Source organism: Ixodes scapularis, unplaced genomic scaffold (assembly GCF_016920785.2).
Source record: "Ixodes scapularis isolate PalLabHiFi unplaced genomic scaffold, ASM1692078v2 PGA_scaffold12__126_contigs__length_90152505, whole genome shotgun sequence".
Classification (NCBI taxonomy): domain Eukaryota; kingdom Metazoa; phylum Arthropoda; class Arachnida; order Ixodida; family Ixodidae; genus Ixodes; species Ixodes scapularis.
Genome location: NW_024609838.1, coordinates 37,983 through 62,828, shown reverse-complemented (window position 1 = coordinate 62,828; position 24,846 = coordinate 37,983). Strand labels below are relative to the sequence as shown.

General features: G+C 45.0%; 2 protein-coding genes across 2 annotated transcripts in view; one reads left to right on the top strand and one right to left on the bottom strand.

Moving 5' to 3' along the window:
* LOC121835319 overlaps positions 1–24,846 on the top strand; it is a 162,354-nt gene that overhangs the window by 105,345 nt on the left and 32,163 nt on the right. The gene's annotated exons all lie outside the window — the stretch shown is intronic.
* On the bottom strand, positions 5,667–6,128 carry LOC121835321. Its single transcript, XM_042289356.1, has one exon. It carries the CDS (start codon positions 6,126–6,128, stop codon positions 5,667–5,669), a length of 462 nt encoding a protein of 153 aa, XP_042145290.1.

Here is a 24,846-nt window from a genome sequence, read left to right as displayed (position 1 = left end):
GCTTGGGTGCTTATAGTGCCGAACAGCGCTCGCTCACAAGCACATGCACATCGTCGAAGTTTGCTCAGGGCCCACCAACCATCTTGACAAAGCCTTGTTCGGGGTTCGACCTCCCACACCACTGAAGCCTTGCTTGTTGTTCCAACCACTGAAGCCTAGCTCTATGCAGCTTCCGCCTTCCTTCTTTTTTTCTTTTTCTTCTCTTCCGAGCTCGTGTTTTCGGCACTTGTGCATCTTACTCAAAACGGAATCACACGAAGAAAAAAATCGTTCAATTCTGTGACAGCAACATGTAGGCCTATTTGTTGGTTGATTCTAATGTCAAATATCCATGATTGTCCACATTGGATATCATTTGCCTGCGGTGTGTTCTGCAGCCACAAACATCTGCCATGCCGTCGCTACGCATTAGTGTTCAGTGGAGAAACCTGCTACGTGGCTTCAGAGCGTGCAGTCATTAATTTCAACACTAGGGAATATGACAGTGCTGTCTCATGCAAATGGACACCTCCGTTCCTACCCAAAAGCGTCCATAATGTGAGCTGTGCATAATAACAGGACAAAATGCAGGTATTTACCCGGTTGGTCCCCGAAAACAGTTTTTATATAGCAGAGTATCCATATTATTGAGACATGACTGTTTCCCCACCCTGCCCGAGTCCTACTAGAGCGACAAAGAGAAACACCTGACACTGATATGCCTCAAGACTGGATAATACGCCAAAAAACACAGACGAAATGAAGGAAGATCTGGGCAGGACACGTCTTAACTTTTAACTGAATAGTTTACTTTGGTAAAAAAAATATATCTACTGATAGGGAGTAACACATGCTGTGTGAACACTGTAAACCTGATTCGCATGGTGTGACTTTACTTGGGAGTTTGCTGTTGTGATGTCACTCATGCAGCGAAATATAGGCATGGGGGAAGCTGCAGTGCCCGACGTCACAGGTGTAAATTTGCAAGCGAAATTGCGCCATGTGAAGTGGGCTGATGCGTCGTCTGAACGCACTCCCCCAGAAACGAGCGTCATTGGCTCTGCAGACCGTGGAATTCTTTGTCATGTATTAGTAATGAGGGTGGGCTCACATGAGTTGTTATTCTAGGATTTCATCAAGACGGCATTGTGAATTTTCCTCTTTGCTTTTGTCTTGTAGCAGCCCATGACACTAGTCTTTTTCTAAGTTGGACTTGCACTCACAATGGACACAGTGAATTGCTAGGTGACCTTCTGGATAAAATACCAGGGTAACAACTCTTGTCTGAGGTGCACCCTTAGTGTCATTGTCTGACAGAATTTCACTCTCTGTGGAACTAGTGGCACTGGTTTCTGAGGAAGTGCATTTTGACCTTACAGTGTTCTGCCAGCAGGTGTCAGTTTTTATCTGTATAGATGCTTTTAGGGAGTCAGTTACTCGAGCTGCCACCAGTCGGCGCGCTTAACGGGCTGCCATAGCTGACCTTCATTTTGTCGCCGTTGCTTCGCATTGTGTGCTGCACCGGTCACCACCAGAGCTTTGTTTTCGTGTTCTTTTACGTTCCGCGTTGAAGTCGAGTGTTTTCTTTAGGTCTTTTTGATATTTCAGGCTTTCATTTATTCATTTGATACCTAAGTTTCAATATAGATGTATTTTCTTATTTATAGAATGGAATCGGACAGTGAATGGATCACGATACAAGATCATGGCCTAGGCTTCAGAGAACATGTAAGTTCATCACATTCTTTTGTTTTTGTCGCTAATAAAGGGCAGTCAACACCATTGCGACATATGAAAATATCAACTGACGCAGTGGGCTATCTCCAGATGCCCGTCGTTGGTTTGGCACGCAAAACCCCCAAATTTTTGGCAGTGAGGCTATCGCAGTCGTGCTTCTCGGTGCATGTGCGCGCTTTTAGACATTGTTTCCGTAGATAAAAGCCGGACCGCATGTAAGCGCTTTAGCAAGCAAGACGAGAGACAACGACGAGTCAGCAACGAAAGTTTCTCACTGCCACCCGTCGCGGCGCTCGGCTTTTTGATTTCTAGAAAACCGCATGAAAGCGATTTGGGGAGCAGCGAGACAAGCGACTCGCTTCGCTTTCGCTCGATCAGTCGCGCGACGAGGCAAACCGCACGCAAGCGACCAAAACGACGAGCGACGTTTTCTAGAAATCCAAAAACCGAGCGATGCAACGGGCGACAGCGAGAAATCTTCGTCGCTGACTCTCATCGTTGTCGCCGTTGCTCGTCTCGCCGCTCGCTTGAGCACTTACATGCGGTTCGGCTTTTACTTACAGAAACAATGTCTAAAGTTCGCACATGCAGCAAGAAGCACGACTGCGATAGCCTTACAGCGTCAGTTGAAATTTTTATGTGTCGCAATGGTGTTGACTGCCCTTATTAACGATAAAAACAAAATGTGATGAACTTAATGGTCTCTGAAGCCTAGGCCATAATCTTGTATCGTCGATCCATTCGCTGTCCGATTCCATTCCATAAATAAGAAAATACAACAGCGATGTTCAAATGTCGGTATCAAATGATTAAATGAAAGCCCGAAATATCGAAAGGACCTAAAGCAAACACACGATTTCAACGCAGAACGTAAAAGAACTCGAGAACAAAGCTCCGGTGGTGGCCGGTGCAGCACACAACGCGGAGAACTGCGAGAAACTGAAGGTCGGCTGTGGCGGCAGGGTCACGTGACGTCAAGGTGGCGGCGGCGCACCCATGAAATGTTGCCTGAAAGGGTCTATATGTATTTCTGTTTTTTTATACGAACCATTCAGTTGAAGGTTATGCAGTGTTCTGTCCAGATCTTCCTTTGTTGTGTCTGTGTTTTTTTGGCATATTATTCAGTGATGAATAGCCAACGTGCCATCTTAAGCCCCAAGACCATGCAGCATGCATACCAAGATATCTTTTGGCAGGCTTGCAATAACTTGTGCTTTTTTCATGAGCCTCGAAAAATGGGAAGCCTGCCAAAGGTATCTTCGTGTGCATGCTGAATGTATTTAAGTCGTGTCGGGGTCGGTTGTTGTTCCTCTTGGTTGCTTTAGTGGGACTCTCATCCCATTTTACATTGAAAGTTTATAATACAATTTCACAAAAATATTGCTCACATTCATTGTATTTATTGACTCAATATAATCAAGTCAGACTGAATGTTTTTCTGATCTGATTTTCTTTTGTGTCGTTTTAATTTCTAGGGAATTTGGTTTTTTGTGGGTTTATAGCTTCAGGGCTGTCAGTGGAAGTTGAGACCACTTTATATTGCAACCTTAGAGGTAGCAAGGTGTAAAGTTGGGCGAGTTGATTGGTGGTCATATTGAATGGGTTAAAACAGCGCAAAAAAGATTGACGAGTAAAAGGAAAGACAGCGCTGTGTTTGTGATTAAACATGAGGAAGATGCAAAGAAAGGCGTAACTGTGTCTGTGTTCCCTTTTACTGGTCCTTCGTCTTTTTAGAGGTAGGTAACATAAATACCAAAAAGTACTTCTATGCATTTAAAGAAAAGCAGATAGAAAACATTGTCTTTACAGTGAAGTTGTACTTATTGCTTGGTTTTACTATCAAGAGAATCAAGAATTCCCTTGCGGCAATTCAAAGTCTGCTTTCAAACGATCTGAGCAACCTTCCACAGTACTGTATGTTATACGTGGTGTTCACATTGAGGTGCTCTAACTGGCTTTTATTTTGCATTTACTGACAGTAGTATTCTACAAATGGAGGGAAATCATGTTTGTCACTGTCAAGTTCTGTAGTTCCTGCGTTATATATTCTCCTGCAGTATGAAAGACCCGGTGGGAGCGCCTGGCCGAGGCAGTGACTGGTGTGCTCTGGGAGATCCCAACCTACCCAAGGGGGAACTCACTTAGTGTTCAGCTAAAGTGCAATGCACACTTATCAGTTTTTGTGGTTCACGGTGGAGAGCAGTTCATTCACATTATGTCACAGCCACTAATTCTGAAATGGCTGTCCGAGAGAAACTGGCCCGAGTCAAGGCAATTATTTTCACTTCTAAAGTGCATGGTCCATGCCATCCTTCTGATTAATAAATCCGCTCATCAAGACATTTTATTTTTCAAATATGAGACTCGGGTGCAACATTAATATTTGTGCCTGTTTTCAAATTTTACACCAGAAACAACTGATAACAAAAACAATAATGAGCATGCTTACTTCGAGCCTCCATGATCATATCTGTGGGCGCAATGCCGATAAAGCACGCTCTTAGTCTAAACCTAAATCAAAAACTGTCCGCAAGTTCAGGACCAGTTCAGCCCCGAGTGAGCGTCCTTTCCTCGAGGCAGAACAGAATCTCGTGGAGCGCACATAGCGCCCCCGACCACGGTCATCTCGGCCACACGCTTTTAGTACGTCTTTTATATTGAAGGAGACTGAAGATACCACCAAGACCTTTTGGGTGGCCTTTCTGCTGTTATAATTTAATTAGGAGCATGATTTATAGTTTATGTGAAACATATTTACTAAACATGCATCACTGGTTATCTTGTTCCTTCTCCAGGTGCTGCTATCCAGCTCTACGTCACAGCCATGAAGTGGCCATGGGGTGAACTGTGTACAACTGCTGTCATTAGTACTCGAATCGGCAGAGCCACCTACTAGCTCTGAAGCGCAGTTGCCAGGCACCAGATACTCGACCAGCAACCAACCTTTGTCGCTCTAGTGGGACACGAGAGCGACAAACAGAAACAAACGACAGCTACAAGCCTCCAACCCATTCAGCATGCCCGTGGTGGTACTTTTGGCAGGCGGCGTTTATTCGTTCGGTGCTCGTGAAATAAGCATGAGTGATTCTAAGCCTGCCAAAGATACCCTCGCGTGCATGATGCTTGTGTTTAAGCATAGCCTCCTTTATTCTACAAAGCCTGTCAAATCGGGAAAGACTCGGGTTTGAGACTTGTCGTCATTTGTTTCTGTTTGTCGCTGCAGTGGAACTCGGGCATAAGCTAGCACCATGTACTGAACATGAAATAAAAAACCACTGTATCAAACTTGACTTGATTTTGCAGCTTCATTTGCATGCCAACTGCACAATAAATACAGCAGCTCGCGCATGTTTTCAACTTTCATTTTATTGTTTAAGTATTCTGAGAAAATTACTTTAGCAGCTCCATTAATCGTGGGTCACTAAATCCGGAACAAGGTAGCAACCAGTTTTTTTCTGCACACAGCACCAAAAACTGGAGATGTTTGACTATATCATATACCACAAAAAACATCCTTTGAATGACAACATAGACTTCCTTGGGAGAAGTCTGTAAATTCCCCGTATAGCCAAGATTGAATGACCAGAGAACTCCCACCCTGGCCCACACTGCATTTACACCGTTTTGCCAAGCTTGACTGACCACTGAACTGCCAGTGTGGCCCAGGATGCATTTAGACCGTTTTGCCAAGCTTGGCTGACCACTGAACTGCCAGCCTGGCCCACGCTTGTTTTACACCGTTTAGCCAAGCTTGGCTGTACAAGGAACCCCCACTGAACTGCCGGGCCGGCTAGCCAGGCTGGGGCTAGCTTGCCCCTTGGAGCAAAACGGTGCTTGGGCCAGGGAAACTTTCCCCGGCTGCCCAAGCAGGCTCAAGCTTGAGCCGGTGAATTGTGCTGCTTGGGTTGCTAACAAAATATGATTGCAGTTTTAAGAAAGACAAGCAGTACCTAACAAAATGTGAGAGCACTGCACAGTAAATTTTTTTTACAATTTCTTTTAAATTTTGATATTGATACATCAAAGTTTAATTCGAGTAAATCACGATTCAAAATTGTAGCATTCTGGAAGGCTAAAGTTTGTCGTCCATAATTTGTGCGTATTATAGGTACTTTACGTTTCGGTCGTCGAATATCGTACACTGGTGTTAGTTCACTTTCTAGCGCTAAGTAGGTTCTATTCCTGTGGATTAATTGAAGCAATTTAAAGTAGTATATTTGATTTGCCCTAAGCATGTGATGTTTTAAAAACAAAGGTTCCGTACGTAGATTCCTGTAATCCCCCTTGTAGTCCTCGAGCATACGTAAAATTCTTTTTTGGAGGACCATTAATTTATTATAGTTTGAGGCTGTTGTTGTCCCCCGGACCAAAATTGCGTAGCTTAATTTTGAAAGAACCAATGAGTGATACATATTTTTAAGCAGCCAAGATGGGATAAAATTTCTGATTTTATACAAATTGCCTATAATTCTGGACAGGTCAGCTTTTAACTTGTTTATATGAGTACTCCATGACAATTCCTCACTAAACCAAACACCAAGAAATTTTTGCTCGCGTACTTGCTCCAGTTCTAAACCTTCAAATTTGATACTTATACTATCGGCGTCCCGTTTATTTACTGGTTTAAAAATTACGTATTTTGTTTTGTTTGAGTTTAATTGCAGTCTATTTCCTTGAAGCCATTCTGACAGTTTTAAGAGATATGAGTTTGCGGCTAGCTCAATACTTTGTTTTGTTTTTCCACTAAAGAATATATTAGAATCATCAGCATACATGATTACTTCCTGCGGTCCAGATATTTTTGTGAGATCATTTATATATATTAAAAATAATAAGGGGCCTAAGATTGATCCCTGGGGAACACCATGTTGTATATTTAAGTGGGAGGAGGATATCTTATTAATTGTTACATATTGATATCGATCGGTTAAATAACTTTTTACTAGTTTTTGTGTGATTCCACGTATACCGTACCTACCTAGTTTACGCAATAATATTTCGTGCTGCACAGTGTCAAATGCTTTTCTTAGGTCCAGGAAAAGCCCGAGAGTATATAATTTACTTTCAATATTCGCAATTATTTTGTCTTTGATATCTAGAAGAGCTTGCTCCGTAGATTTATGCTTTTGGAATCCATATTGTGAAGACGTTATAACTTTGTGCTTATTAAAAAAAACATTCCAACCTATTCTTTATAGTAGTTTCGAAAATTTTTGAAAATATAGATAAAATAGAAATTGGTCTATAGTTGTTTATGTTGTTTACTCCCCCTCCTTTGTAGACAGGATGAATTCTGGCAATTTTAAGTTTGGAAAAATTCCGCTTTGTAACATTTTATTTGCTAAGTTAGACAGGACCGGAGTTATTATCGAGGCTACATATCTTATAGGTCGGGGCTTAATGTCATCTTCACCGGCCGCCGAATTATTTTTTAGATTTTTTATGATTTCATCAATTTCTGAAGTTGATACCGGGACCAACATTATAGAATCCATGAGGCTATCTATATTCACATTTTCGACAACACTGTTTATCTGTACTAGTGGGTACGCCCCTACATTTATAAAATGCTGATTCATCTTATCTGCGGCTTCTTTGCCGGTTACAATCTTATCTTGCAACAAAAATTCTTCTATAAGGCTGGCTTTTTGCTTTCTATTTGACATGTCGTTTATTGTTTCCCATATCTTACGTTGGTCGTCAAATATACACTCGAATTTGCTCTGATAGTACATACGTTTGGCTTTTTTTAACTCGGAGTTCAGCTTGTTTCTTTTCTTTTTGAATTCATGTAGCAGTTTTATATCACGAGTCTGAATGAATGCATGATACGTTTTGTTCTTATCACTTATTCGTTTATACATATCAGAAGTGACCCATGGCTTCCTCTGTTTTTTTTCCTGGGGTTTGCTGTTTTAAGGGGAAACGCTTCATCATAACACTTTTTGAACTTATTAAAGAAAATTGAGTAGGCTAAATCAACACTGCCCTCTGAACATGCGGCATTCCAGTCTGCCCTTTCTATGAGACTATAGAACTTCTCTAAAGATTCCGAGTTTATTTCCCTAAAAAAGTATGGCTCGTTTGTGTTTTGTTTCCTTTTAGAAACGGAGCTTAAACAATAAATAGGCAGATGGTCACTAATATTCTCAGTGAAGACACCTGACGTAGTATCCTTTTCTTCTAAATTAGTTAGACAGTTATCAAGCGTAGTCGCAGTTTCAGCAGCCACTCTAGTAGGTATCGTGATCAGATTTACACAAGCATATTGGGTTAAAAGGTCACTAAAGTCTCTCGCGTCTGAATCTTGAGAAGTTATGTTTATGTTAACGTCTCCAAGTATCATAAGTGAGGCACCGGTTGAACCCACATAACGTAGTAGTTCTTCTATGAATTCAAAAAAAGCTAACATGCTGCCCGAAGGTGGGCGGTACACTACGGCAATAACTGTGTTTTTGATTATAATTGTCATGCATTCAATGTTTATATCAAGTTTGCAGAAATCGTCAACAACTTCGTACGATATACTTTGTTTCGTGTAAATGGCCACACCTCCGCCTTTCCGTTTATCCCTGACAAGTCCGTCATACTTGTAATCTTGAATATTTGGGGCTGCGTCATTTGCTGATAGCCATGTTTCTGTGAAGAGAACATCGAATTTTACGCAAAGGGAAAAACAAAGTCGTTAAGATTATCTTCCTTGTTTTTTGTGCTTCTCGCATTTAGATGCATCACAGAAAAGTTTGGTTCAGAGCATTGGAATTCATCGTTAAAAGATGAGCGATCGACATATTTGCATGTAGGCGAAGTATCAGCCATTAAAACTTCATGGTTACTATTTCAGACGATAGCTCAACTTTTTTCTTTTTTTTTAGTTTGCGATTTTCGCAACATCATCAAGGCACACGATTCGAACTGCTTCATCATTTTGATTTTTGCGCGCAAAAATCTTTCCGCCGGCCGACCACACGAAACGCCATCCCACTCTGCGCTTTTGTGTGATGGCCACTCCAAGTAATTTTTTGTTAAGACTCGTGAGGTGCTCGTTGACATATATGGGGCAGGCAGTACCCCCATAATCAAGCGACGAAGTGGTTAATTTATGCTTTTTGGCCTTTTCCAGGACCATGTTCCTCTTTGTGCGGTGGACAAAACGCACGATAATGTTTTTTGTGTCCTGCCTAAACGTTGGCACGCGATGGCAGACGTCGATGTCAGAGTCATTTACTGGTACATCAATAAGACTGCAGATTCGTTTAACAATGTCAGTAGGGTCCCCCTCCAATGGTACTCCTTTGATTTCTATGTTATTTGATCTTTGATATTGCTCCAGTTCCTCGACCCTTGCGTTGAGTCTGCAGTTTTCTGCATCGAGTTCTTGGTTGCGCGCTGTTAGTTGCTGTATTTCTTTCCTCAGTTCTTTCATTTCATTTTTGATGTCCTTGACACCATCACATGTATCGTTACAGAATTTCACACTCTCCTTCAGTCCTCGCATATCTGCCCGGATTTCACGGCGGAACTCGTCTAGCGCCTTTACCAGGTCTTTTTGGTCGTCCTTTCCCATTTTAGGTTTCAGAAACCACGATCACTAAACACAAAAGGCACAAATAACAGTGGCAGCAGCTGCGGCAAAAATATCTGGCAAGGATTCACATGGAAAGATCTTGCAAACCTGTAAGATGGCGTAGCAGGGGTTTGGCACGTTGCTTCAGTGCCGCGCTGCTGCCAAGTGACCGGATGGTGAAAGGTGTCGGTTCCAGCAAGGCTTGGTCCCCTGGTGTCAGACAGTGGTCCGCCAATCGCAGTTCCGTTGGCCCTTGTTGATAGCGGTGTCACACGGCACGGCACGTTTCGCTGACTCAGTAGAGTAGGGTTTGATGATAGGTATCCTGTAAGATGGCGTAGCAGGAATTAGGCACGTTGCTTCAATGCCGCGCTGCTGCCAAGTGACCGGATGGTGAAAGGTGTCGGTTCCAGCAAGGCTTGGTCCCCTGGTGCCAGACAGTGGTCCGCCAATCGCAGTTCCGTTGGCCCTTGTTGATAGCGGTGTCACACGGCACGGCACGTTTCGCTGACTCAGTAGAGTAGGGTTTGATGATAGGTATCCTGTAAGATGGCGTAGCAGGGGTTAGGCATGTTGCTTCAATGCCGCGCTGCTGCCAAGTCAAAGTTGTGCCAAGTTGACCCGGACGCCCTTATGAACATAGCTACTGCCATTCTATGGACAAGTGACCGCCGTTTTTTGCTGTGTTATTTTATAGCCGTCGTTTAATTTTTAGAGTCACTTTATTGCCTCTAATGTTTGGCACTGGCACAGGAGGCGTTAAAATGACAATCAAACGGCATTTAGCGTTTTTATTGACAAGTGTTTATAAAATATCTGTATATCATTTTATTGCCATTTTTACAGTGTCACTTTATTGCCTCTAATGTTTGGCACTGGCACAGGAGGCGTTGAAATGACAATCAAACGGCAAAAATAAGTGTTTTTTTATTGACAAGACAAATGGCAAAAGAACATTTTAGCATTTTTATTGATAAGTGTTTATACAATATATCATTTTATATTCATTTTATTGTCAGTCTGGTACCCTCGAATGCAGCGCAATATTGGCCACCTCCTATAATATGGTAATGTTTTTTGAAAAGCATATTATTGGCAAATGGCAGGTGTCTACAAGTAGTCAAACAGCAGGCTAGATGTTAATTATTATTGAGACATCATCCTGTTGACCCGGATACCCCTCTAAACATGGCTACTGCCATTCTATGGACATGTGACTGCCGTTTTTTTGCTGTGTTATTGTATAGCCGTCTAATTTTTATAGTCACTTTATTGCCTCTAATGTTTGGCACTGGCACAGAAGGCATTAAAAAGACAATGAAATGGCAAATTTGTTTGAAGTTCTTTATTGACAAGACAGATGGCAAAAGAACATTTTAGCCTTTTTTTTGATAAGTGTTTATAGAATATCTATATTATTTTATAGCCATTCTATTGGCAGTCTGGTACCCTCGAAGGCAATGCAATATTGGCCACTTCCCATAAAATGGGAGGTGGCCTATATGGTCAAAGGCATATTATTTGCCAATAATATGCATTTTGAAAAGCATATTATTGGCAAATGGCAGGTGTCTACAAGTAGCCAAACAGCAGGCTAGATGTTAATTATCATTGAGACATCATCCTGTTGACACAGATACCCCTATGAACATAGCTACTGCCATTCTATGGACATGTGACTGCCGTTTTTGCTGTGTTATTTTATAGCTGTAGTTTAATTTTATAGTGTCACTTTATTGCCTCTAATGTTTGGCACTGGCACAGGAGGCGTTAAAATGGCAATCAAACGGCATTTAGCGTTTTTATTGACATGTGTTGTTAGAATATGTATATCATTTTATAGTCATTCTATTGTCAGTCTGGTGCCCTCAAAGGCAGTGCAATATTGGCCACCTCCCATAAAATGGTAATGCCTCTTGAAAGGCATATTATTGGCAAATGGCAGTAGGTGTCTACAAGTAGTCAAACAGGAGGCTAGATGTTAATCATTATTGAGACATCCTGTTGACCCGGATACCCCTATGAACATATCTGCTGCCATTCTATGGACATGTGACCGCCGTTTTTTGCTGTGTTATTTTATAGCCGTCTAATTTTTGTAGTCACTTTATTGCCTCTAATATTTGGCACTGGCACAAGAGGCGTTAAAATGACAATCAAACGGCATTTAGCGTTTTTATTGACAAGTGTTTATAGAATATGTATATAATTTTATAGTCATTCTATTGTCAGTCTGGTGCCCTCAAAGGCAGTGCAATATTTGCACCCCTATAAAATGGTAATGCCTTTTGAAAGGCATATTATTGGCAAATGGCAGTAGGTGTCTACAAGTACTCAAACAGGAGGCTTGATGTTAATCATTATTGAGACATCATCCTGTTGACCCAGATACCCCTATGAACAGAGCTACTGCCATTCTATGGACATGTGACCGCCGTTTTTTCCTGTGGTGTCTTTATTGTCGTTCAAAATTTTAGTGTCACTTTATTGCCTCTAATATTTGGCACTGGCACAGGAGGCGTTAAAATGACAATGAAACGACATTTAGCGTTTTAGAGCGCAGCTCTTAGGGGCCCGTTCCCGGCTTGAGCGGCGTCGCCGTCGGCGTAACCAAGGTCATCCCAAGGTCACGTGGCCCCCAAGCTCACGTGGCCCCCAAGGTCACGTGACACCCAAATTCACGTGACCCCCCTGAAGTCACGTGACCCCCCCCCCCCCCCCGAGGTCACGTGACCCCCCGAAGTCATGTGACACCCCCAGTTCACATGACCACCCCCAGGGTCACGTGACCTCCCCGATCACGTTACCGGCATCCGCATCGTCATTGTCATCATCACTGATGACGTCATCAGTGACGTCACTGATGACATCATCAGTGCTGATGACGATGACGATGCGGATGCCGGTGACGTCACTGGACGTCATCAGTGATGATGACGATGACGATGCGGATGCCGGCTACGTCATCAGTGACGTCACTGACGACGTCATCAGTGACGATGACGATGCGGATGCCGGTGAGGTCATCAGTGACGTCACTGATGACGTCATCAGTGATGATGACGATGCGGATGCCGGTGACGTCATCAGTGATGATGATGTCATCGGTGACGATGACGTCATCGGGGAGGTCACATGACCTCGGCGGGGGTCACGTGACCTGGGGTGTCACGTGACTTCGGGGGGGCATCCGCATCATCGTCATCATCACAGATGACGTCATCAGTGACGTCACTGACGACGTCACCGACATCCGCATCGTCATCATCGCTGATGACGTCATCGGAGTCCGCATCGTCATCGTCATTGATGACGTCATCAGTGACGTCACTGATGACATCATCGGCATGGTCACGTGACTCCCCAAGGTATTGTGACCCCCCCAGGTCACTTCACCCCCCAGTACCCTTCCCTCCTCCTCCTCAAGAGCTGCGCTCTAATTCGGTGTTACAGGGAGTTGTAAACGGCTTTCACTTTTTTAGAGCGCAGCTCTTAGGGGCCCGTTCCCAACTTGAGCGGCGTCGCCGTCGGCGTCGGCGTAACCAAGGTCATCCCAAGGTCACGTGGCCCCCAAGGTCACGTGACCCCCCTGAAACGTGACCCCCCCCCCGAGGTCACGTGACCACCCCCAGGGTCACGTGACCCCCGCCGAGGTCACGTGACCTCCCCGATGACGTCACCGGCATCCGCATCGTCATCGTCATCATCACTGATGACGTCATCAGTGACGTCACTGATGACGTCATCAGTGATGATGACGATGCGGATGCCGGTGACGTCACTGATGACGTCATCAGTGATGATGACGATGCGGATGCCGGTGAGGTCATCAGTGACGTCACTGATGACGTCATCAGTTATGATGACGATGCGGATGAGGTGACGTCATCAGTGACGATGACGTCATCGGGGAGGTCACGTGACCTCGGCGGGGGTCACGTGACCTGGTGGTGTCACGTGACTTCGGGGGGCATCCGCATCGTCATCGTCACAGATGACGTCATCAGTGACATCACTGATGACGTCATTAGTGATGATGACGATGCGGATGCCGGTGAGGTCATCAGTGACGTCACATGACGTCATCAGTGATGATGACGATGCGGATGCCGGTGACGTCATCAGTGACGATGACGTCATCGGGGAGGTCACGTGACCTCGGCGGGGGTCACGTGACCTGGGGGTGTCTCGTGACTTCGGGGGGGCATCCGTATCGTCATCGTCATCATCACAGATGACGTCATCAGTGACGTCACTGATGACGTCACCGACATCCGCATCGTCATCGTCATCATCGCTGATGACGTCATCGGAGTCCGCATCGTCATCGTCACTGATGACATCATCGGCATGGTCACGTGACTCCCCAAGGTCACGTGACCCCCCCAGGTCACTTCACCCCCCAGTACCCTCCTCCTCCTCAAGAGCTGCGCTTTAATTCGTTGCTACAGGGAGTTGTAAACGGCTTTCACTTTTTATTGACAAGTGTCTAGAATATGTATATCATTTATAGTCATTCTATTGTCAGTCTGGCGCCCTCAAAGGCATTGCAATATTATCACCTCCTATAAAATGGTAATGCCTTTTGAAAGGCATATTATTGGCAAATGGCAGTAGGTGTCTGCAAGTAGTCAAACAGGAGGCTAGACGTTTAACATTATTGAGACATCATCCTGTTGACCCAGATACCCCTATGAACATAGCTACTGCCATTCTATGGACATGTGACCGCTGTTTTTTACTGTGATGCCTTTCTAGTCGTTCAAAATGTTATAGTGTCACTTTATTGCCTCTAATGTTTGGCACTGGCACTGGAGGCGTTAAAATGACAATCAAACGGCTAAATTAATTGTTTTTTTATTGACAAGACAAATGGCAAAAGAACATTTTAGCATTTTTATTGACAAGTGTTTATAGAATATCTGTATATCATTTTATAGTCATTCTATTGTCAGTCTGGTGCCCTTGAAGGCAGTGCAATATTGCCACCTCCTATAAAATGGTAATGCCTTTTGAAAGGCATATTATTGGCAAATGGCAGTGGGTGTCTACAAGTAGTCAAACTGCAGGCTAGATGTTAATCATTATTGAGACATCATCCTGTTGACCGTATACCCCTATGAACATAGCTACCGCCATTCTATGGACATGTGACCGCCCTTTTTTGCTGTTTTGTCATTTTATAGCCATCATTCAAATTTATTGTTACTTTATTGCCTCTAATGTTTGGCACTGGCACAGCCTGTGTTAAAATTACAATCAAACGACAATAATTTTTTTTATTAAAGACAAATGGCAAAAGAACATTTTAGCATTTTTATTGACAACTCTTTAGAATATCTATATCATTTTATAGTCATTCTATTGTCAGTCCGGCGCCCTAGAAGGCAGTGCAATATTGCCACCCCTACCAAATGGTAATGCCCCTTGAAAAGCATATTATTGGCAAATGGCAGTAGGTGTCTACAAGTAGTCAAACTGCAGGCTAGATGTTAATCATTATTGAGACATCATCCTGTTGACCGGATACCCCTATGAACATAGCTACTGCCATTCTATGGACATCTGACAGACTTTTTTGGTGTTTTCATTTTATAGTTGTCGTTTGATTTTTATAGTGTCACTTTATTGCCTCAAATGTTTGGTACTGGCACAGCAGGCGTTAAAATGACAATCAAACGTCAAAAATAATTGTTTTTTTATTGAAGACAAATGACAAAAAACATTTTAGCGTTTTTAGTGACAAGTGTTTAGAATATCTATATCATAATTTTATAGTCATTTTATTGACAGTCTGGCGCCCTCGAAGGCAGTGCAATATTGCCACCTCCTATAAAATGGTAATGCCTTTTGAAAGGCATATTGGCAAATGGCAGTAGGTGTCTACAAGTAGTCAAACAGGAGGCTAGATGTTAATCATTATTGAGACATCCTTTTGACCCGGATACCCCTATGAACATAGCTACTGCCATTCTATGGACATGTGACTGCCGTTTTTTGATGTTATTTTATAGCCGTCTAATTTAGTGTCCCTTTATTGCCTCTAATGTTTGGCACTGGCACAGAAGGCGTTAAAAAGACAAATCTCAAATTTTTTTTTAAGTTCTTTATTGACAAGACAGATGGCAAAGAACATTTTAGCCTTTTTTTGACAAGTGTTTATAGAATATCTATATTATTTTATAGTCATTCTATTGTCAGTCTGGTACCCTCGAAGGCAATGCAATATTGGCCACCTCCCATAAAATGGTAATGCCTTTTGAAAAGCATATTGACAAATGGCAGGTGTCTACAAGTAGCCAAACAGCAGGCTAGATGTTAATTATCATTGAGACATTATCCTGTTGACACAGATACCCCTATGAACATAGCTACTGCCATTCTACGGACATGTGACTGCCGTTTTTGCTGTGTTCTTTTATAGCTGTAGTTTAATTTTATAGTGTCACTTTATTGCCTCTAATGTTTGGCACTGGCACAGGAGGCGTTAAAATGACAATCAAACGGCATTTAGCGTTTTTATTGACAAGTGTTTATAGAATATGTATATCATTTTATAGTCATTCTATTTTTTTTTATTTATTTATTTATTTATTTGAAAATACTGTCAGCCCTCTCTTGAGGGCTATTACAGGGAGAGTATCCATCGTTGTGATGACACATAAAAAAAGACGCAAGCATAAAAAATTGTCAATGTAGCAGACACTGCTGTTCGAACGAGCAATGACAACAATGCACAACCTTGGCCCTCTAAACAAATAAACAAATTGAACAAATTGACCCACATAATTATTACAAATTGCACACTTAAAGGACATCACTTTAAGCTCTCATTATGTTAACAGCTTTGCAATGGAATCTTCAAAGGAGGACACGGTTTCCAAATTTACAACGTCATTGGGCAAGGAATTCCAAGCCTCAATAGTTTTTACAAAGAAAGACTGTTTAAAGGTATCTATCCGGCTTTTATAAGTTTGACATGTTTTTGTATGATTCAATCTACCTGATCGTTTTGAGCTGGATGGGAGAACGTATTTATTCGGGCTTAAATTTAGTTTGTCGTTGATCATTAAATAAAGCAATTTCAGACGTGCGACTTCTCGCCTTATGTGCAGAGGTTCTATATTACTAGCTCTGAGCATTTCCGTTGGGGATGCTGTCTGTCTGTAGTTAGAGTGAATAAAACGCGCAGCTTGTCGCTGGACCTTTTCTAGCCTATCAATGTCTTTTTTTGTATAAGGATCCCAGACGACACTACCATATTCCAAGATGGGCCTAACGTATGTTTTATAAGCAACCGTTTTGATCTCTTTAGTTGTATGTTTTAACTTGTGTCTCAAGAAACAAAGCTTTTTATATGCCGATGTGCAGACGGTGTCAATATGCTTGGTCCAAGTTAGGTCTTTAGAAAACGTGACACCAAGGTACTTAAAGTGCTCGACATTACTCAATTCTATGTCTCCAATGCAGTATTTAAATGGCAAAACGCTTCGCTTCTTAGTGATATGGCAATACACGGACTTTGTATAGTTTATTTTCATATCCCATTTGTCACACCATTCTTTAATGCGTTTAAGATATTCATTTAGTGAAGTTTGTCGATCGGTTGAATTAACAGCTGAGTAAATAATACAGTCATCGGCGAAGAGCCTTATATGAATGTCTGATGAAGTGTCATGTACTATGTCATTTATATATATTAAGAACAGCAATGGCCCCAAGACGTGCCCCTTGGGGCGTGCCCCTTGGGGCACGCCCGAGTAAACTGGAAGAAGGTTTGAGGCGTGGCCGTTAATTTCTACATACTGGCTTCAATTGTTTAGATATGACTCTATCCATCGGGTAATCGTTGAGTGAATTCCGATTCTTTTAAGCTTTAATATTAGTTTCCTGTGAGGCACGCGATCAAAAGCTTTAGAAAAGTCTATACAAATAACATCAACCTGTTGTTTATCATTAAGTGTGGATGCTATGTCATGGGTTACCTCAACCAGTTGCGTTATTTTCGAAAGTCCAGACCGGAACCCATGCTGATCGGAATAAAGCAACTTGTTAGTTTCAAGGTGATGAAATATGTGTTTTGCTATTATATGCTCCATGACTTTACATGCTACAGCTATTAAAGAAATTGGCCTGTAGTTGCCTATGGCCAGTCTATCGCCTGTTTTAAAGATCGGGACAACACGTGCACACCGCCAATCAGAGGGAAGCTGGGATGACTGTAAAGAACTTACAAATAAACAATGTAAATAAAACGAAATCCATTCCGCATACCTCCTGAAAAAAGTAGTCGGTATCTTATCTGGACCACATGCTTTCTTTGTGTCGAGGTCCAACAGTTTTGACAGAATTCCTTCTTTTGTTATTGTCAGTTGTCGCATGGGGGGTACGGTATCACTTATTCGATCTATCTCTGGCCCTCTTTCTATATCACCGACATTCTGTCCTGCCTTTCTTTTGGTCATGTTTTCCAAGCTACCCTGTGGTGTCTCGCGTGTAAATACTGACTGAAAAAACAGATTAAAACTATTTGCAAGAACAGTGGTATCTGTTACTATCTTTCCGTCCAGGGTGATTTGCTCAATTTTTTCTTTTTTCGGGTTCAGGTATCGCCAGAATTTTTGGGGGTTGTTACTTAGGAAGTTATGAAGAGTTACTGAAAGGTAATTATGTTTTGACTTTTTCACCATTTCTTTAAGTTGTTGGCTTAGTTGCCGTATGCTAACACTTAAATTCTTTTTTCTACATCTTTTCAATTTTTGTTTAATGTGTATTATATTTCTTGTGATCCAAGGATTATTCCTCCTCGGCTTTTTCACTCTATTGGGTACGTATTTATCAATGCAATTGTCAGTCTGGTGCCCTCAAAGGCAGTGCAATATTGTCACCTCCTATAAAATGGTAATGCCTTTTGAAAGGCATATTATTGTGACGACCCCGTAAGGTTTCGAGCCACAAAGCTGCCGGGCTTCGTCGCGATCGTGAGTGGACCCAAGGCCAGTGATTACAACGAAAAGCAAAGGTTTATAAACTTTTGAAGCAGCCAAACATACACGACACTGACGGAACAACACATCAAAACACTCACATTATACTAAACAATAAAACGGCGCTTAAAGTTCAAAGAAGAGTCCGTGATTAAGTCCCCTGGACGACTCACAGTTCGGTGCTGGTCGTTCACTGAGGCGCTTGGCGGGTACTTGGCGATCTCTTCGTCCCGGAGAAGGCGCGTCGAGTTTCCCCCGACGATGGAAGTCAGTCTTTCCTTGCTCTTGTCCCTCGGTGTCTCCTCTTCTCGCTGCCACCAGGCCGTCCCATCCCCAGGGGTGGAACGGCTGCGCCATTTGCGCCATTTTGCGCCATACGCATTTGTCTGCGCCATCCTGCGCCATGTTGCGGAAATTGCGCCACAACCAATACCTGGCGCCATTATGCACCAAATCGCAAAACGTGCGCCAAAAAAAAAATAGTATTTTGTTTTGGTTTCGGTTTCTATCAACTCGATTGGCAACAATGAGCGCGTTTAGCTGGGTCGACCTTGCAATAATTTTATCTCTTTATTCTCCCTGTGTACCCCGAATCTTGAAGCGCGCGAAAGAAATCGGAGGTCTGATTTCAAGCACTACATCACCTGCTACTACTCTTCAACCATAAGCGGCTAAGCAAGTCGGCCGAAGTGAGGTCGAGCCGTTAAGCGTCAGATTGCCTCGGGCTCTGCGGCCCGGGATCCGGACGTCAGCCAGTTAAAAACAAATGGGCAAAAGATTCCTTTTAGTACTTCATTGTTAGAAGCTGGAACCGCATTCCCGCAAGAAAAATCGTGATTTGATAACTTCTGAAACGCGGCCCAATCCGAAACCTTGCCGGCCAGCAGCTCTCACGCAAGCGGTAGATCTGCTCGGCGTACTTTAACCTTGTTCCTTATTGCTTCGAATATGATAACTCCGTTAATCGTAGTCTGCTGCTTCGATATTGAGTTGCCCAATAGGATAAACTCAAAATTTGTTTACCTGTTCCTTCGCGCACCTGCACGCCCGTTGCTTAAGCACGTCACGTGGTTCACACGTATAATTACTATGTCGAGCACGTGTGGGTTTTGCGATAAGCAATGCTGCTTTGCATTCTGAGCTGCTGAAAGCCAGTCAGAAGATATCAAGGGCGCTATCTTCAGAAACATGTGGTTATTCCCTGTTGGTTCTCATTAAGGCTCACACAGTTTCAAGTTTTCGCATTCTTCACAATGTCATCCGATCTAACGAGGTCCCTAACCGTGCACTCGTGTTCATATGTGCTGCTAAGCACAATTGAAATTGCTCCCGTGCTTGACTAAAACTCCAGCTGAAATGCAATGAAAACTAATCTGAGCTGCTCCTAACCTGCTCCGAAATGTAGTTTTAGCTGCTCCCAACCTGCTCCAAAACAGCTGTTTCAGCTGCTCCCGTGGCTGCTCCAAAGTACATTTCGTGAGTTCCACCCCTGCATCCCCTCTTCTCCTCGCACCGTGCCGTGCGCCCAGCCCCTGGCCCGTCTGGCTCTTGGTCCCCTCTCTTCCCTTTTTGTTCCCACAGGGTCGTCCATTTCTTCCGCAGGAAAAAGGGGGGGAGGGGTGCCTACTCCGAAGCATGCCGCGATGAGTCCCTGCCCGTTGCTTCCTCTTGAATGACGCACACACACCCACACACCCGCGCGCGCGCACCTGGCCGGATCTTGGGTTGGGCCCGAGCGCCCCATTTCGGGGATTAACCCAAGACGGGTACGTCACACACGCCCGTACCACGAAAGGAATTTTGCCTGCAAAAATTCAGAAACAAAAAGAAACTGGCATCACGCAAGGCGCCGAAACCGACGGACCGCCCGAACACAATGGGGTAACTCCCGAAACACACTGGCATTCCAAAAATCAATGACAATGTTCGAACGGGCATTGTGGAACATTAACTGAATCATGTAATGAAGACACACGGAAATATATGCGTGCAATACTCTTTTGCACTATCTAGACCATTAGCAGCGGCTGTAGAACGACATCGAGGTCATGCAAGAAACCATTTGGCACCACACAGATCAATGACAATGCTCGCACAGTCACTCCGAAGCCTAAACACTGTCGTATCGCAAGCGAGGTACAAGGGACGAGCCAAATGCATGCGCCATTGACAATTCTGACCGCGACTAAATACGTTGAGATAAACCTCCGGCCGATCCGAGGCTATGCCGTGGTATGGGGCCTCGACTCCGCAAAGGATAGTCATGTTGCATCGGTAGGCTTTCGTCGCGAGTCGGTGCCGAGGTGCGTTCTAGTTCCTCCATCAGGGCCAGCTTGATGAGCTCGTTTGTCCTGCCCTGATCTGACATTCGATAGTCACTACCTGCATGGTGCTCCCCGACTCGCACGGAATCTCCCCCATCCTCATCTGCCCCCTTCGTGCTCCTCGACCACCGCCCCCGCTCTGTATCGTCGAAGGCGATTCGCGTGCACCACCTTCTGTTCTCCCGTTCGTGGATTCTTGACCCTGAAGGTCACTGTCGACAAGCGCTCCACCACCCGAAACGGTCCGCGCCACTTCGCCTGTAGCTTCCTGGCGAGTCCCGCCGCCCCAGCCGGGTCACTGATGCAAACCACGTCTCCAACTGAGAACGCTGGAACCTCAGATTTTGTGTCGAACATGCACTTTCTAGCTTCAGCCGAGGTGGCCAGCGACTGACGTGCCGATTCGTGAGCGCTGGAGAGCCGTTGAACTAGTTCCTCTTTGTAGCTCTCGAGAGTGCCGTAGCTTCCAGTGGGGGGTCGATAAAGTGCCGACGGCAGCTCAGGGTGTCGACCATACATTAGAAAGAACGGGCTGTGCTTCGTACTCTCATGAATGGCCGAATTGTAAGCGAATGAGACGAAGGGCACCCAGACGTCCCAATCCCGCTGATCTCGAGCCACATAGTGCCCCAGCATGCCGGACACGGTCTGATTCAGGCGTTCAACCGCCCCATTACACTGTGGATGATACGGCGTTGTCAGCATCTTCTGCACTCCCAAGACCCTACACACCTCGTTCAACAGCTTGGATGTGAAGTTTGTCCCTCGGTCCGTCAATAGTTGCTGCGGAGCACCATGGCGAAGAACAACCTGCTCCACGAACAGACGAGCGACCGTCTCTGCCCGCTGATCTCGCATGGGCATCACCTCCGCATACCTAGTGAGGTGGTCAACGAAGACAAGCAAGTAGCGGTTGCCCTGCGTTGATACCGCCAGTGGGCCCATGATGTCCATTGAGGTGCGTTGAAACGGCTGAGATACCTCCTCGAAGATCTGAAGGGGAGCTGGTTTCCGCCCCTTGGGCGTCTTTCGCAGTGCGCAGGACGGGCATCGCGCACAGTACTCTCTTACGTCATTTTTCATCCTAGGCCAGCAAAACTCCCGGGAGAGCCTCTCGAGGGTCTTGCGGTACCCGAGGTGGCCCGCGTACGGGGCATCGTGCATTGCTCTCATGAGCTCCGATTTTAGAGTTAGTGGAACAACAACGCGCCCCCGCGAAGAGTCAGGCCCCGTGCACGTCTTTCGGCCTCCCCGGCACAATACACCCTCTCTGTTGATATAGTGGTCACCGGACGACCCACTCGCTCCTTCTCGGCATTTCGAAAGGACCGCCTTCAGCTCCTCGTCTTTATCCTGTTCTACCCGGACGCGGTTGGTGTCTAGTGCGGGCAAAAACCCCGACAGCTCCCGCACTACGGCCCGGCTCAGAGCATCGGCGTTTTGATTTTGCTTTCCAGCGCGGTGGATGATCTGGAAATCATGCTCCTGTAGCAAAAGGTTCCACCTCGCCAGGCGCGAGTTTGGGTCCCGACAAGTCATGAGCCACCTTAGAGAATTGCAGTCCGTCAAAACCTGAAAGCGTCGTCCGTATAGGTAGCAGCGAAAGTGACGAACTGCCCACACTACAGCCAGACACTCCTGCTCAGTTGCCCCATACCGCGTCTCGGCATCGTTTAGTTGGCGACTTGCATAAGCCACCGGATGTTCTTCCCCATCGAACCTCTGGGACAGCACCGCTCCGAGGGCCTTTCCCGACGCGTCAGTCATCAGGATGACTTCTTTCGAAAAATCTGGGAATCGCAGGAGCAAGGCGCTAGTTAATGCTGCCTTCAAGCGCTCAAAGGCCTCCTGCGCTTCCTCAGTCCAAGCAAACGCAGCCTTGGACGAAGTCAACCGGGTTATTGCCTTGGCCTTTTCCGCGAAGCTCACTATGTGCCTCCGATAGTAGCCTATGAGTCCCAAGAATTGCCTCACCTCCTTCGAATTGTGTGGTATGGGATAGTCCCTAACGCAGCTCAGCTTCTCGGGGTCTGGTCGAACACCATCCCTCGAAAGGATGTGTCCCAGATATTTGACCTCATCCCTTAAGAATTGGCACTTCGATGGCTTCAACTTCAAACCGGCGGAACGAAAGCGCATTAACACTGCCTCTACATCGACAAGATGCTAGTCCAGGTTCTCACTGTAGATGATAACATCATCCAGATACACGTGGCATGACTTTCCAAGCAAACCCGCCAAGACTACGTCAGCCGTGCGCTGCCAGACTGCGGAGCTATTCACAAGGCCCATGGGCATGCGTCTCCATTGGTAATGGCCTGCCGGTGTGTTAAAAGCAGTCTTCTCTCTGTCTCTCTCGTCCATTTCAATCTGCCAAAAGCCGGAGGCCATGTCAACAACCGTAAAAAATTTGGCAGCGCCCAACTGCGAAATCGTCTCTTGGATGTTGGGTAGTGGATACGGGTCGATTCGCGTGACCTTGTTCAGTTCCCGATAGTCTACGACGAACCTGAATGAGCCGTCAGGCTTCTGTAGAGCCCTGCACGGGCCGGATTTTCTAGGCCCGGCCCGGCAGAGGCACGGCCCGGGCCCGGCCCGAGCCCGACAGTATATTTAATTTCTAGGCCCGGCCCGACCCGGCCCGGAAGAGACATAGCCCGGGCCCGGCCCGGACCCGGCAGAAATTTTAGACAGAAGTTCGAGCCCGGCCCGAGCCTGACAAAAATGTTTTAAATATAAGCCTGAGTCCGGCCCGAGCCCGACAATTTATATTCATGAGCCCAAAAAAGTTTGCAGGCTTTAACCTAAAGACTGTCTAAGCATAAAGTGAGCATATTTGATTTAAGTTTCTTTTGGACTTGGATCGACATTTTTTGACACAATAAATATCCCGACTTGGTGTATTTTCGAGAATATTGACGAAATATGCAGTGTATAAGGGATTTAAAGAAAAAAGTGCCCTATTGTTTATTTATGCATTCCTTGAAGAGATATCCCTTTTCGTTGTTCGATTCGTTTCAGAGAACTTTCCTCTCTACATGTTTTTTGTGAAGAAATAATCAGAATCACGCTAGTGCATACTCAAAAAGCTGTATAAGCATAAAAATATCTAGTTAGCTTTTCTTTGGCGGCATACACTCTAAGAAAAAAGTTGGCCTCAAGGGACTAACGGCAGCATTTGGTCCTCTCAACTCCCAGTTGCTCCCCGAAAGGGCCATCTGGCTCAAGCTAGGTACCGTGCGCAAAAGCTGGGGACTAACTGCGCTTGACTGGGACCAACCGATAGGCGTGCGCGAGCAAAAGCATCCATTAGTCCCCCTCAGACAGGGTGCATCTGCATGATTTAGTCCCCGAAGGCAAGCGGAATTTTTGCCAGGAGGACGGATGCTATTTCGCTTGTCTTGGGGATCGGCGAGACTCAGCCCAGCACGGCTGAAGGTGTTGACAAAACTCGGACGAAACTGGAGAATTTGTTTAATGTGCCACGAACGTTAAGACATTACATGCTAGAGCTTCACGCGTTGTGTGAATGCGAGTGAACGAATGTGTTGGGTCGACTTCACCCAACTATCTCGTCAAAAAAGATCTGTTGACATTCCAGAAGTCCCATTTACGTAATTTGCCTTCGAGCAAGAAATGTTCATTTATCCAAACGCAACACCTCCAAATACTAACACTTTTTTTCTTTTTAAAATTAAACTTAACAGTTTGTAGAAGCCTCGCTTTTAACACCGGAGTCTCGCAGTCAGAATAAATGGTCACTTCAATGTTCAATCGCTAAAACTGAGCATTCCCACCGGCGATATAAGCAGTCGCGCAATGCGACTAGATCGCATCGCAAAAAAAAAATTAGATGGTCACACCGGCGTGTGTGATAAGCGAGTCCAACGCCTTCGTTGGCGAGTCGTTTCTCGAAAACTCTCGCTCCGAACGCCGTTGATTGGCTCAGCCGCTCCGCGGCTAGATCGCATCGCAAAAGTCGGGTCGAGAAGCGACTGCTCAAATCGCGTCGCTTTTTGCCCGCGATGGTCGCTTTTGCGATGAGTTATCGCGCGACTAGATCGGATCGCCGGTGGGAACGCGCCTCCGTCTCTGCGTGACAAACCTTTCTGGGTAGTCCAATGTCGAACTCAAAATCCGCAACGACACACTTGATGCACGGCACGTTCCACTTAAAGAGCACATTCAGGGGCAGTATCCAGACGGCTTCATGCCATCGTCATCGCTGTTTCCAAAACAATCCAGATGAACA

Excerpts from the sequence above, each read along its gene's own strand:
- LOC121835321 (XM_042289356.1), bottom strand. The coding sequence starts at position 6,128 with ATGTATCACTCATTGGTTCTTTCAAAATTAAGCTACGCAATTTTGGTC.